This window comes from Gadus chalcogrammus, chromosome 1 (assembly GCF_026213295.1).
Source record: "Gadus chalcogrammus isolate NIFS_2021 chromosome 1, NIFS_Gcha_1.0, whole genome shotgun sequence".
NCBI classification, from domain to species: Eukaryota; Metazoa; Chordata; class Actinopteri; order Gadiformes; family Gadidae; genus Gadus; species Gadus chalcogrammus.
In genome coordinates, this window is record NC_079412.1 from 6,606,382 (window position 1) to 6,620,631 (window position 14,250).

Consider the following 14,250-nt stretch of genomic DNA (forward strand, 5'->3'; position numbering starts at 1 on the left):
GGTGTGGGATATCACCGCCCCATTTAGGAGATGCAACTATACAACTTACTGCCTTCCACATGGTAGCACTTTACATCCTTTATTGATTTGTGTTCTTTGCACATACATGTATCCATTCCTCATCTGTCTGGTGACCATGCAGATAAGGTACTACTTGTACTACATTGTTCTAGTGCGGTCAATAAGGCTATTCTCATGAAGGATCCGTTTAATTAAACACTGACAAGTATTGATCTTGGGCTTTCCTATGTATTATTTGGTTGAAGCAAGTCATTTGAATAGTTTTTTTTTTTTTCAACTAACATTTACATTAGTTTGTTACAGAAATGTTTTTTTTACTTTTTGAATAAAACATTCGAATGTTCTTCAATGTTTATTGATTTATTTCAATTTCATTCTTTGCAATAGACCAAGAAATGCACATGCCAATCCTTCATCTTTCTGAAAGACACGCGTTGTAATTGCGTGCTGGTTTAAACATTAGTTAGTGAAACAATGAATCACCAACCCAGTACGTAGCCTGAGTTGACCTTCCTAAACAATATCCGCTCCACAAAGTGGGCGGTGTTGTTGCCAGATTGGGCCAGATTTCACGCCCAATCTGGCAACACTAGCGGGCAGCATTGTTTATTCTGCACCTCGACCAATGAAAGAAAGGGGTGTTCCCTGTAGCGCTACAGGGGCGGAGCTTAACTGCTCTTCTGTTAAAATCCCACGTGAACTGCGTGAATCGTGATCTCCTGCGTGAACATGGCGAACATTCGGAGTATCAAGGTGAGGGAGGAATCTAAAGGGTTTAACTGCATGGATATGCATATTCCGAGGTATGCGTTAAACCAAGTGGATCTATGGAATAGTGTTTTATCAGAATTAGGTGCCAACTTTCACAATGCTAGTGTTTAGCTCAATGTTAACCGGCGTCATAATTGCCACTGGGTTCATAGCCACCTCATTCGATTTTAGCCTCTCTTCGTTCTCTCGTCTTGCTATACGTTTCTTACGTCTATTCAAGTGGCTGCTGCATTCTCCTTCACCAACCAGACTCATCGGCCCGTGTTTATAGCCCTCCTCCTGACCCATCGTGTGCACCTTCCCATTGTCCTGGTGTGTTATATGGATGTACTGGGTTGTTATAATAACTTATATGGCTGTACTGTGTACATCAATAGGGCATGGTCGGGCTCGTCACCGGAGGAGCGTCCGGGCTCGGCCGCGCCACCGTGGAGCGGCTGGTGCAGAACGGAGCGTGCGCGGTGATCCTCGACCTCCCCTCCTCTGATGGTCATGCCCTCGCAGCCAGCCTGGGTGACCGCTGCGCCTTCGCACCTGCTGATGTGAGTGCCAAGTGTTTTGGCTGCAACTTTTGTATATTTATTAAAACCTAGACCATTATAAAGCACACAGGTATGTTGTTTAGCATGGCACCTGCTTCCCTAGTACACAAACTCAAATAGGTACGTTTTGATCCTCCAGGTGACGTCTGAGGCGGACGTGCAGTCCGCTGTGGCTCTGGCCAGGGAGCGGTTTGGGAAGCTGGACCTGGCAGTGAACTGTGCTGGCATCGCTGTGGCGGTCAAGACGTATAACATCAAGAAGGACCTCCCTCATAACCTTGAGGACTTCCAACGCGTCATCACGGTAAGAGAACACGCCTTCATGGGTTCATTCCTCTAGTTGCCATGTTTGGGGAGTTTCCCCCCTTCTGTGGACCAACAGCAGGATCTCGATGTTGTTGGTCTGCAGGTGAACATCGGAGGCACGTTCAACGTGATCCGTCTGGCGGTCGGGGCGATGGCGAAGAACGAGCCTGATGCCGACGGCCACAGAGGCTGCATCATCAACACGGCGAGCGTGGCGGCCTACGACGGACAGGTACCGCAGACATGCTGAACACGGTCCCTTTCACGCTGTGCACTTCATTAAAAAAGTTCCAGACTGTACGACTTTCATGCCATGGAAGTTTCTCGGCCCGACTGTCTGACCGCCAGCGTCTGGAGCCAACCCTGGAAGGACCTTCCTGAAGTCCCTCCTCCAGAGTCATGTTACCCATGTTGCTCTGGCGTACCCCACATCCGCTCGTCCACTGCATGGACAGAGTTGCTAAACAACAATGTCCACAGTAAAATATATATTTTCCGTTTATATCTTGGTAACGAGGTTAAGTTCAAAAGCATTGTATGTATGTACAGTATTTAGTCAGTTTCATTGCCAGGTCACTGCTCAGATCTTCTCTATGTAATGGCAGCATATGAATCTCATTTCAACTGATGGCCTTTCGGGCTTAAGTTAGACCCATTAACTTCTCCAGGCAAACAGAATGCCCACAGATATGACTGCATCATAGATTGGATTTACATCCTACATGCTGAGCCAAGTTATCCATTACGAACAGATAAAATAACATAAGCTACATTGGAAACCGTGCCTTAAACCGTACACCTACACCGAACTCTGCTGGAGGTAGCATTCAAGAATTGGACTGAGACGAAAAATAGCAGGAGTTAGAAATGAAACTAGAAAAAACAATGTCCCTAACCCATCTGCCCGCTCCCTCCCAACGCTTCATTTCATGCACCCGTGGTTGACAGGCATGATGGATTCCCCGAACTAATCATGCCCTGATTGGGCAGAAATTTGCCAGAAGTTTAAATCTGAACAGTCTAACACGGCGGCTGTTGCAGGCCATTTGAAACAGATAATCTCACCGAGCGTTTGACCACCGCTGTGGGGGGGGCTGGGCCGGTTCTAACGACGGACCCCAAACCACGGCTCCTCCAAGCAGCACCGTTGAACTCATAAAAATATACAGCTTATAGACATAGCTGTTTAAATAATAATAACTGTTCGATACATTTGGTTTGAATGAGTTAAACTAATCAGAGCTAACTGGTAAACTACTCAAACTTCCATTCATGAGTTATACTGTTGTTCCCATCTCCTAAAACAAGTCGGACCAACCCCATAAATGTGAACTGAGAGCATAGTAAACGATGTCTTTTCTGTGTGGTTGCAGGTGGGCCAGGCGGCGTATTCCGCCTCCAAAGGGGGCATCGTGGGTATGACCCTCCCCATCGCCAGAGACCTGGCTCCTCTGGGCGTCCGCGTGGTCACTATCGCTCCGGGTAAGCCCTCCCCCAGAGTCACCCTGAGTCAGGATGTGTTTGGTGTTGCGCCGGCCCGTGTCTCAACACTGTACTCCTGTGTCCCCCCGTCCCCGTCCCGTCTCCAGGCCTCTTCTCCACCCCCCTGCTCGCCGGCCTCCCAGAGAAGGTGCGCTCCTTCCTGGCCCGCCAGGTGCCGTTCCCCTCACGCCTGGGTGACCCCGCTGAGTTTGCCCACCTTGTGACATCGATTGCAGAGAATCCCATGCTCAACGGAGAGGTCATCAGACTAGATGGAGCAATTCGCATGCAACCTTGAGAGGCGTGTGTGTGTGAGTGTGTGCGTGTGTGCGTGTGTGCGTGCGTGTGTGCGTGTGTGTGGGGCGCAGTACTTCTGTACTCTATGGGGTGTTCCTTCCTTTGTAAACTAACCTAGAAAGTAAACGAATGTATTTTTGTCTTCCTACCCAAATTAAAAAAATTGCGACATAAGCAAGTAAGCTTAGAAATTGTGTGGTGATCTGTGCACTCAAGCATTGTTTCTGATGCAGTACATCAACATTGTTTTAGTAGATATCTGAAAGCTGCAATGTCAACCGTCATTCTTGAGTTATAAAGTTAATCCCATAATTAAACAGAAATGGATTTACCTATGTATGAACATTTGATACTGCAGTTAATATTCTTATAGATTGCAAACACTTCTGATTGACCCTTTTTTAATATAATTAATGCCCCGCGACATGTATCACTGAACAGAATCCTGAAAACCAATTAAAATGTAATTTAAGTAACTGTAAATGTTTGTCCTTTTCCTTAGATTTAAAACATTAAAGATTCAAAGATTTCAGATATTAGAGTACAGATATCTATAGCTAGACTTAAGATTTGGTTAAAAAAACCCTGATAGAGAGGAACATCTGGTCTTCTTTGCCCCCAAATGTTGGACATATTGAGAGGCGCTGATCTAAAGCATCTGTTCCTAGATGCCAAATGGGACAGAAATGGATCACACCTTAAGATGTTGTCTACCTCGCTATATTTCTCTGCCAATGAAATGTTGCATTCACACACCTGTGATTGACAGGCAAGATTGATTCCTCTAACCAATCAGGGAAGAGATGTCTTACCTGATTGGTCCGAATTAAGCTACGGTTGGTCTGAAATCTAAATTAGCTCTCTACCCTGCAGTCTACCCTGAACATATTCTCAGAACATTTCACTAACGGACAGCTGACTGAGTGCTACGGCGTTCCTGGCAAATGACAAATGATAGCTGTTAAATATTGCCAACAGAACTGTTACCATGTTCATGCTGCATTTGAACATGTCGTGTTGGTATCAACACTGCAGTTACAATATGTGCAGAAACAAACCCATGGGTTGCATACTAATGGCTTCTAGAAGGCCGTTTACATTGACCGGCAGAGGGCAGCAACCGATAAGGAATCTACCACGGTGTGCTCTGCTCTTTATTTGCAACATTATTGGGCGCTATATTATTATCGTCTAGGTTTTATTCCAGCCATTCATGTTACATTAATACCCTTATGTTGAAGTGAGTCCATTATGATAATGATAGACAGTGGTTCAGTGCTGCTGTACTATAAGTGTGTAGACTACCAGGTCCTTGTTGTTGATGTGTGTACTCGTTGTGAACACTAGAGAGCGTGCTATAACCATAATTGCAGAGAGGCTGCAAATGCAAGGTCTGTGTATAAAGACATGTGATAATAGTGTATATTCCTAGATAATTTAATTGTTACAATGTTATTGAGGCACAAACTCTGTGTGAGGGTAATTAAAACACCAGACCAATCACAGCCATTATTAAAGGCTTATACACATCTGCTACAGCGAAGACTAGGGACTATTATTTAGAAACCTCGTTATCTTTAACAGTCTATAGAAGCTAGTTACAACCAGTCAGAAATTAAAGTTTGTTTGAAGAGTAATTATCTTAAGTATGAGAGCAGAACTAAAATCTGGGGGATTGTACGTTTTGTTTTGTGAAAAGCAACGTTAAATATCTGCATGGTCGCACACGGCTACAAACTGGTGAATGAACTACTGAAGTCATTCCAGATTCACATATTTTATTTCATATAACTATATTACTAATTGCATGAGAACATTGTTATTACACTTTATTCTATTCAATCTATTACTTCATATTTTTTGTTGGCCCAGCCTCTTAGTCTGTCTCTTACTCGCTCTCTCGCTCTGTCTCTCAGTCTCTCTCTCGGTCTCTCTCTCTCTTACTTTCTACCGCTTACTTTCTATCGCTGGCTCTGTCTCTGTCTCTGTCTCTGTCTCTGTCTCTGTCTCTCGCGCTCGCTCTCTGTCTCTGTCTCTGTCTCTCGCTCTCTGTCTCTGTCTCTCTCTCTCACTATTTGACATGCATTCCAGCGTCCTCACACTGTCTGTGTGTGTGTGTGTGTGTGTGTGTGTGTGTGTGTGTGTGTGTGTGTGCGCGTGTGTATGTGCGTGCACTTTGAATTCAGTATTCCAGTCATGGAGGCTGAGTCATTCTTACGGTAACTGATTGAATAAGGAAGTGGCGTGTGTGTGTGTGCTTGTGTGTCTCTAGGAGTGTGCATGAGTGTTCATGTTTATGCGTGTGTCGCAAACTCGTAAAGAAATGTCCCAGACAATGTGAGCCGCCTCGAGTCAAGGACATGCTAAGGAGAGATGGGAGAGATCCTCATCTGGTGTATTGATTACTCCATTTGCCCCTCCTCCACCCTGCCTCCACCCCCATCACCCCTTCCACCACCCCGCACCCCCACCTCCTCCGACAGCACCCCCACCCCCCACCGACACGCCCTCCACCCTCACCTCCACCCCCTCCAGCGACACCACCCCCACCCCTGATTGCTGTTGTCGGCCGAGAGAAGAGTGGAGGCAGCGGCCGCACCGCCTTGGTGGAGGGGTAGAGGCTAATGGAAACGGCTCTCAGACCAACAGGAAACTCAATTGACGGGGCCGGGAGATGAGGAGCGAGCTGGAGAGGGGGGGAGGGGGAGATCAATGTGGAAGATGTCATCTAAATGTTTCATGGCTGAACCTAGCCGTGGTGGTGGTGGTGGTGGTGGGATGTAAACTTCCCCAGTACCACACTGGTAGTTAATCCCTTTGTCTGTTCCCATATCGGCCAGTTCCTAAGTGGATAATGTCAGACACTACTGATGGATCACACTTTATTACCAAGATAGATGATACCGTTAAGTCATTAGAACCAGCTGTTACATTTGAGAAAGGTTTTACAGCCATCAGGAAACAAGTGTTAAAATATTATCTACGTCATTTATTAAGGAAATATGGGTTGTATAACTTAAGTTTTATTGAAATGAACATAATTCGAGGTTGTTTTGACCAAAATAGTCTAAATTAAGATATAATGAATTAGTAAGGTATAAATTAATGAAAGGGAATTAGTATTACCATATTGATATATGTAATTAGTATCTATTCAAGGCCAAATTATTTGAAGATATTGAAACATAAATGCGTGACCGAACCCTCACAAAATAAGAAAGTGTGTGTGTGTGTGTGTGTGTGTGTGTGTGTGTGTGTGTGTGTGTGTGTGTGTGTGTGTGTGTGTGTGTGTGTGTGTGTGTGTGTGTGTGTGTGTGTGTGTGTGTGTGTGTGTGTGTGTGTGTGTGCCTAAGCATGCGTTTGATATGTGTGTGCGTAGATCGTTGTGTGTGTTTGTGTGTGCGTATATGTGTGCACGCGTGCGTCTGCGAGTGTGTGTGTGTGTGTGTGTGCGCGGAGGTGGGGATGATGGCGGCTTGTTCTGTTGGCAGACACCAAATAGCACATGGGCCCGGCTGGCCGTAACAGCGGGGCTGGGGAGGAACAGAAAATCCATTGAAATCGCGTGAGAGGCAGAGCCAGAGAGAAACAGAAGAAAGAGAAATAAATCAAACATTAAAAATCATCTTCTGTATCTCCTTCCTTCCTCCACATCTTCCTTTTAAAAAAAACGACTCCTATTTTTAGATCTAACGAGGGGGTCTGCAGGCGGGGGGAGGGGGAAGAAATGAGGGTAAAAAAAATCCCAGAAGGGAGGTAAGAAAGTAGGGAGGGGCCGCGGTACCAGGGGAATAGAGGAGAGAGAGAGAGAGAGAGAGAGAGAGAGAGAGCGAGAGAGAGCAGGGGGGTGATGTCATCCCCGGGAAACAGCCAATGGGAGCCGCCGAGAGGAGCAGAGGGAGGGGGAAGAGACGGGGCTTAGAAGGGCGGGTTTTTGTACCACTGCAGCATCAGTACAAAAAAAAAAGGATATTCAGGAGACAGACATCGGAGGAGGATGAAGAGATAATCAACCTGGAGACATCGCGGAGCACTAGGAGAGACGCGCCTCACCTGCAGAGGTAAGAGGAACAGGAGTACGCTGCCGTGTGGGGGAGACAGGGGGGGGATGTTGCGTTTCTGTGTGTGTGTTTACACTACATGGAAGGCGGGTATTTAAATGCCATGGGGGGGGGGGGGTGTATGTAGACAGTGGACACACTGCTGTGTTGGCCATGCAGTTCACCCCTCAGTGTGCTGCTAGGGTGGACCGGACAGCCTCTGAAGGCTGGCTGAGGGAGTCCCTGTCAGCCTCTGAGCCTCTGAAGGCTGACTGAGGGAGTCCCTGTCAGCCTCTGGGCCTCTGAAGGCTGACTGAGGGAGTCCCTGTCAGCCCCTGGGCCTCTGAAGGCTGGCTGAGGGAGTCCCTGTCAGCCCCTGGGCCTCTGAAGGCTGGCTGAGGGAGTCCCTGTCAGGGGCCTGTCTCTCTTGATGCAGGCTTTCCATCGCCGGCGTCACGCTACCATGCTATCTGTTCTTCTATTAATTTTGGATGACATGCACTATATAGAACATTAAAGCCTGCCATTATTGATGATTCACGTAGCCATCGCCTCTCTGACAAAACTCAGACGTCCTCACTTTTTTTTTTTCCTTTATGTACCGTGGTTCCTATGGCAACTAAAGTGAGTGTCAGTGCCGTGCCGCCTTCGGGGCAACATCTGGCTCCCGGGCTTCGGGCCCTCTCTGTTGACTGGTGATTAGTTACCAAGACGCTGGTGGAAGCACGCGGCGCCTGGCGGTCTGTAGTGAAGCATGAACTCAGTAGAGTACACTGACAGGATGGGCACTGCTGTTTGCAATATTTGTTACATTTGGAACCCTGGAGACGTATGGATTTGGCATTAGTAACGTAATGTCATTTAATATCTATTCCATCTCTCTCTCTCTCTCTCTCTCTCTCTCTCTCTCTCTCTCTCTCTCTCTCTCTCTCTCCCTCCCTCCCCCTCTCTATATCACCCTCTCTCTCTCTCTCTCTCTCTCTCTCTCTCTCGCTCTCTCTCCTCTCTCTCTCTCTCTCTCTCTCTCTCTCTCTCTCTCTCTCTCCTCCTCCCTCTCTATCTCACCTCTCTCTCTCTCTCTCTCTCTCTCTCTCTCTCTCTCTCTCCCTCCCCCTCTCTCTCTCTCTGAAAGGCACGCTACCTAAACTGACCCCTCAGTCTGTTTACTTTGGGATGCCACTCCGGTCAACTCTTAGCAACAGCCTCGGCTGTACAAGCACACTCTCATACAGGTCAACTTGTATGAGACAAAGGTCAACAGTGAGTGTGTTTGTGGGGGGGTCATGGTAGGACAGGACCAGAAGGAGACAGAGTGAGAGGATGAGGGGTAGATCAGGACAATAGAGAGCCTTGAAGCAGGAGGAAAGGCACACGGTGATGTTTGACACAGGGAAGGGAGAGAGGAGAAGGGATTCCAGTGTAAAAGAGGACGGGGCTTACAGAACTGATCCACACTGAACACCGTCTCTCAATCTTCAGCTCTGGCAAGCCTCCAATTACAGCTACTGTATTTCATCTCAGGGCTCGGGGTCTTGTGTACGTACAGCGTTACATAATAACCGTGCTTCATGGCAGTTATCACCGGGGACTGCGGTCACTGCAACAGACCGGAGGGGGTTTGGACTTCGCTCTGCGTTGTGGTTCAATCCAATCCGCCTCTCATTAGCGTGGGACACACAGCCCGGAGACTGGGGGCTAGACCATCCGTCTGCTGCACCCACCCCGAGCGGCGCGCTACTCTCTGGACAGCCTACCAGGGGTCCTGACCGCTCCAGCTCAGGAGGGAGGCCCCTGGGTCTGGGGCGGGACGGGCTCACTGGGGAGCGTAGGGCCCCAGAGCTGTGGACGATTAGATTATCAGACCGGCATCGATTGTGTGTCTCTCTGGTTGTTGATCTCCATCTCTCTGGGTGTGTGTGTCTCTCTCCTTCTCTCTCCGTCTCTCGTTTCCTGTGAATCACTCCAGCCCCTCCTTAACCCTCTTTTTTCTTCTCCTTCTCCTCAAATCTTTCTTCTACTTGTTTTCTTCTTTTCCCATGTTTCCGGAGATGCTGACAGAATGGGATCTTTGTGTAGAAAAATTGGAAGAATTCCCCCCCTCTCTCGACCCCTGCTCTCTTTTTCCTTCCACTTGTTCTGTTGTTCTGCTGTTTAAATTCATCTTTATTCCTCTCTTGTTCAACCTTCACTCTTCTGTGTGCATGCGTGCTTGTCTCTGTGTGTGTGTGTGTGTGTGTGTGTGTGTGTGTGTGTGTGTGTGTGTGTGTGTGTGTGTGTGTGTGTGTGTGTGTGTGTGTGTGTGTGTGTGTGCGTGTGTGTGTGTGTGTGAGTGTGTGTGTGTGAGTGTGTGTGTGAGTGTGAGTGTGTGTGTGGGTGCTTGAGTGGTTCTGCGTGCGGGTGTGTTTGCATTGTGATTGCCGGCGTCCATTAGGTAGGATTAGGAAGTGGAGGAGGACGGCCGTGCTCCTGTGTTTCGGTTGTAATCCGTTCAGTAAGGGCTAATCTAATCTCCACGGTTTTAACCCTTAGAGTACACACACACAGTTACACAAACACACACACAAACAAGTATGCACTTTTTTAATGCACAGGCATACTTCAATCGGTTTATTTATTTTTAAAACCCTCAGCACTTTCTGTCCCACACACACATCTGTGGCCCCCTGTCTGGGGACTGCTGAGACCAACTAGCCCTAACCCATGTTCATAGCACCGGGCTAACACTGAGGAGCCTTATAGCACCGGGCTAACACTGAAGAGCCTTGATAGCACCGGGCTAACACTTAAGAGCCTTATAGCACCGGGCTAACACTGAAGAGCCTTGATAGCACCGGGCTAACACTGAAGAGCCTTCATAGCACCAGGCCGGCCCACTGGGCTTATTCTTCATCAGCTATCGGTCAGAGATCTGACCCACCACTTCACCAGAGTAACCACTGATTGGAGTTTTTGTGTTTTCAGTTCTGTGAAGCCATCTGAAGAGCGAGTCACACACTATTATTATTGTATATATATATTTTATATTATAAGTATGATCAGAATATTTCACGTGATTTCATACCTACCTGAACATTTGTTTGTTGTGAGAATTGCGTTGGATTCAAAGTATTGATAGCTTTGGAAGAAGCTAAGAAGAAGCTCTCCTGTTCAATGTAAGATCTGTAATCTATAATGGATCTCTGGTCAATATTGGGGCTTATTTAGCATGTGGTTGTGTTCCTGCAAGCAGCAGTCTCAGACAAATAAGAACCCATATGCGTCCTGAGACAGACTCAACAACACTAAGAGGCCTGCTTCATTTACCGACCCCTTTCATTCAAGATGAGAAGGCTTTTAGAGATCCGCCCTTGAAACAAATTGCAGATTTTGGCAAAGTTGGAGTACCATCCTCATTACATTAGCATTTCACTTAGTTGGCAAATAAGAAAGCAGTTTATAATTTTGGTGCCCTAGCATTCCAGAAAAGCTGTGTGAATCATTCTCTCTACATTAGGTTTCGATGGCATATATTAAATCACGTCGAAAAAACTCTGAGGAGAACTGGGGAGAGCAGAGACAAGCAGGCACAGCGGTTTATGACTTGCTTTGTGTCATTTGGTATTTAGGACTTTTTTTACACAATCTCTTTTACCTTGTTCATCCTCTCATTAACAAGTTCAATCTCTGTCTCTGTCTCTGTTTCTGTCTCTGTCTCTGTCTCTCTCTCTCTCTCTCTCTCTCTCTCTCTCTCTCTCTCCTCTCTCTCTCTCTCTCTCTCTCTCTCTTCTCTCTCTCTCTCTCTCTCTCTCCTCTCTCTCTCTCTCTCTCTCTCTCTCTCTCTCTCTCTCTCTCTCTCTCTCTCTCTCTCTCTCTCTCTCTCTTCTCTCTGTCTCCCTCTCTCTCTCTCTCTCTCTCTCTCTCCCTCTCTCTTTCTCTCTCCCTCTCTCTCTTTGGATCTCTTCTTTCAAGCTTGTATCTCTGTTCCTGATGTCACCATTTGTTCCAAAGCCACTGATGATTTATGGGATATTTATGTGGAGCAAGAGAGTGTGTGTATAAGCGTGCTGGGCGTGTGTGTGTGTGTGTGTGTGTGTGTGTGTGTGTGTGTGTGTGTGTGTGTGTGTGTGTGTGTGTGTGTGTGTGTGTGTGTGTGTGTGTGTGTGTGTGTGTGTGTGTGTGTGTGTGTGTGTGTGTGTGTGTGTGTGTGTGTGTGTGTGCGTGCGTGTGTGTCCCTGTTAGAGAGAGAGTTATGCAGATCTGTCAGTATGATGGAACACGAGGGCTGTGCACAGCACCAGGTCTCTGCAGACGGGAGGCTGGGCTGCGTGGAAATGAAACAATAGCCACGGACATTGGGAGTACACGTGGGTGAGTGTGTGAGTGTTTGTGTCTGGTTGTGTATGCCGTGGGTGTTCAAAGTAGAAAGAGAGAGAGAGAGAGAGTGGGAGGGAGAGAAAGGGAGGAGATGCAGGGAGTGGCAGTAGAGAGAGAAGGAGAGGTGTGGAGGGACAGAGTGGGGGATGGGAGAGAGAGAGGAACAGAGGGAGGGGCAGGAGGGTGTTGGGGGGAGAGACATATTGCCGTGTGCTGCCGGAGTCGGGAGGTTTCCATGGTGACGAGGGAAGATGGGAGGGCGAGCGTCGAGAGGCTTCTCCTTACACACGCTCTCTCTACTTCACACACAAACACACATGCACACACGCGTACGCACACACACATGCACACACACGCGCACACACGCATCGACTCATAAGAAATTGACTTTGTACTGTCTCAATAATGTGATAAGCATCACATCACGTTTAATTCAAATCTCTGGTCCCCAGCTGTCCGGTCTATCATGGTGAGCAGAGGATAGACTGGGCTTCCTGGGTGAGAGAGACGGGGGCGGCTGGAAACGAGGAGAGCAGAGGGATGGAGAGAGGGCTACAGGAGGAGAAATACAATATCCCGTCAGGGAGTGGTGTAGCTCTGGGAAGTCAGAGAAAGATAGAGAGATGTAGGCATCTACTGTTTCTGAGATGTCTGTGTGGGTGTGTGTGTGTCTGTGTGGGTGTGTATGTGTGTGTGTGGGTGTGTACGTGTGTGTGTGTTTGTCTGTGTGTCTGTCTGTGAGTGTCGGTCTGTGCATGCATGCGTGTGTGTGTGTGTGTGTGTGTGTGTGTGTGTGTGTGTGTGTGTGTGCGAGACAGAGAGAGAGCAGATATACATATACTATCTTGGCTCAGTCTGTTTGCACTCAGGTACAGAAGCACAGAATATTTAGGATATTATTTGCATATTAATATGAATGGATGTTTAGTCATTTACATATTATCCCATGCCTTTTTAATATATTTTTTTTCAAGGTTTAGATGATCAAATGGGAACTGCCATTAATAATAGTGATGCACATGTGCTTAATATCTTACGTTTATTTCTCACAGCTTTCACATATTGCTGTTACATGTTTATAATCATAATTTCTAACACAAAACACGCCTTTGCTATAATCCCTCCAGCGCCTAAAGGCCCTCATCCCATCCAACCTATCCAGTTACACGCTGATAAGGACGGAGTTCAAGTGCTTCCTGCCCCTGAGCCTGAGGGGGGGGGGGGTTAGCGTAGCTTAGCGTAACTGGTCAGTAACAGGGTGAGCTGGGGGTCAGTAACAGGGTGAGGACAGGTGGGGTTGTCATATTATCAGACAAATTTAGATGGGTTGTTAGTATCATCGGTGCGTCACAGCAGGACTTTGAAATAACAAGTGTAGGAAATACAGGACGTATATCTCTTTACTGGACGTGAGCAGCAGCGGTGTTAATGTTACTCAAACATAAATGTATTTACCTAAGCATTACAGATAGTGGAAGCGGATGTTATTGACATTATGTGCAACTTTCTTATTGACCGTGTCTCAGTACAGATTTGCTGTGTGTGGGGATGTTGGCTGGGTCTGTGTGTGTGTGTGCGTGCGTGTGTGTGTGTGTGTGTGTGTGTGTGTGTGTGTGTGTGTGTGTGTGTGTGTGTGTGTGTGTGTGTGTGTGTGTGTGTGTGTGTGTGTGTGTGTGTGTGTGTGTGAGAGAGAGAGAGAGAGAGAGAGAGAGAGAGAGAGAGAGAGAGAGAGAGAGAGAGAGAGAGAGAGAGAGAGAGAGAGAGAGAGAGAGAGAGAGAGAGAGAGAGAGAGAGAGGGAGGGAGAGAGAGCAGGCCACACGCAGGACAGAGAGACATTGCCAGCATTCCCAGCTAAGGGCTGTGATGGCCTCGCCCCGTCCCATCAGTGTGTGACAATGTCACATGGTAGGGTTGTGTATGGATGGAGGCTGCAGTTCACCGCTACGTTCTCATCCCCTTGACCTCCGTTGTGTTAACGAGGTCTGACGGCACGCCCTCTCACTTCCCAGACGTAGAGCTCACGTGACAGCCTACAGCCGTGCACCCTGGTCCCTGACCACGGAGGAAGCATCATGCCCTCTCCCCAAGCTCTGCTCCGACTCACGGTGAAGTCCACGGCTGCCTTGAAGACTGACGTGTGATTGGCTGCCTCTACCTGACGTAGTCCCCGGGGCCCCGGAGGGGGAGGGACGGGGTGGCCCCTCGCAGCTGGGGCCCCGTGCCCCAGAGCTAGCTCTTAATAGACTACACGTTGAGGTCTGCAGGGGGACCGACGGGGGGGTATTGTTTACCCCCTCACCCCGGCTGTAATGGCACCTTCATCACCCTGTGAGTGGAGGAGAGCAGCGGGAGAAATATGGGAGAGGGGGAGAGGGGAGAGAGAGAGAGGGGGGAGGGGGAGAGAGAGAGGGGGGGAGAGGGAGGAGAGAGAGAGAGG

At 48.0% G+C, this 14,250-nt stretch overlaps 2 protein-coding genes across 2 annotated transcripts in view; both read left to right on the forward strand.

Annotated features, from left to right (window-relative positions):
• The first annotated feature begins 673 nt into the window (after positions 1 to 673).
• On the forward strand, positions 674 to 3,918 carry hsd17b10 (hydroxysteroid (17-beta) dehydrogenase 10). The gene is made up of 6 exons (XM_056585702.1): positions 674 to 774; positions 1,170 to 1,334; positions 1,474 to 1,638; positions 1,744 to 1,872; positions 3,014 to 3,122; positions 3,230 to 3,918. Exons 1-6 carry the CDS (start codon positions 751 to 753, stop codon positions 3,418 to 3,420), a joined length of 783 nt encoding a protein of 260 aa, XP_056441677.1. The 5' UTR covers positions 674 to 750; the 3' UTR covers positions 3,421 to 3,918.
• Positions 3,919 to 13,885: 9,967 nt separating this feature from the next.
• LOC130392004 (neural cell adhesion molecule L1.2-like) overlaps positions 13,886 to 14,250 on the forward strand; it is a 2,923-nt gene continuing 2,558 nt past the window's right edge. The window contains exon 1 of the mRNA XM_056602400.1: positions 13,886 to 13,948. Coding sequence (XP_056458375.1) covers positions 13,886 to 13,948 — 63 coding nt within the window. The remainder of the gene's footprint in view (positions 13,949 to 14,250) is intronic.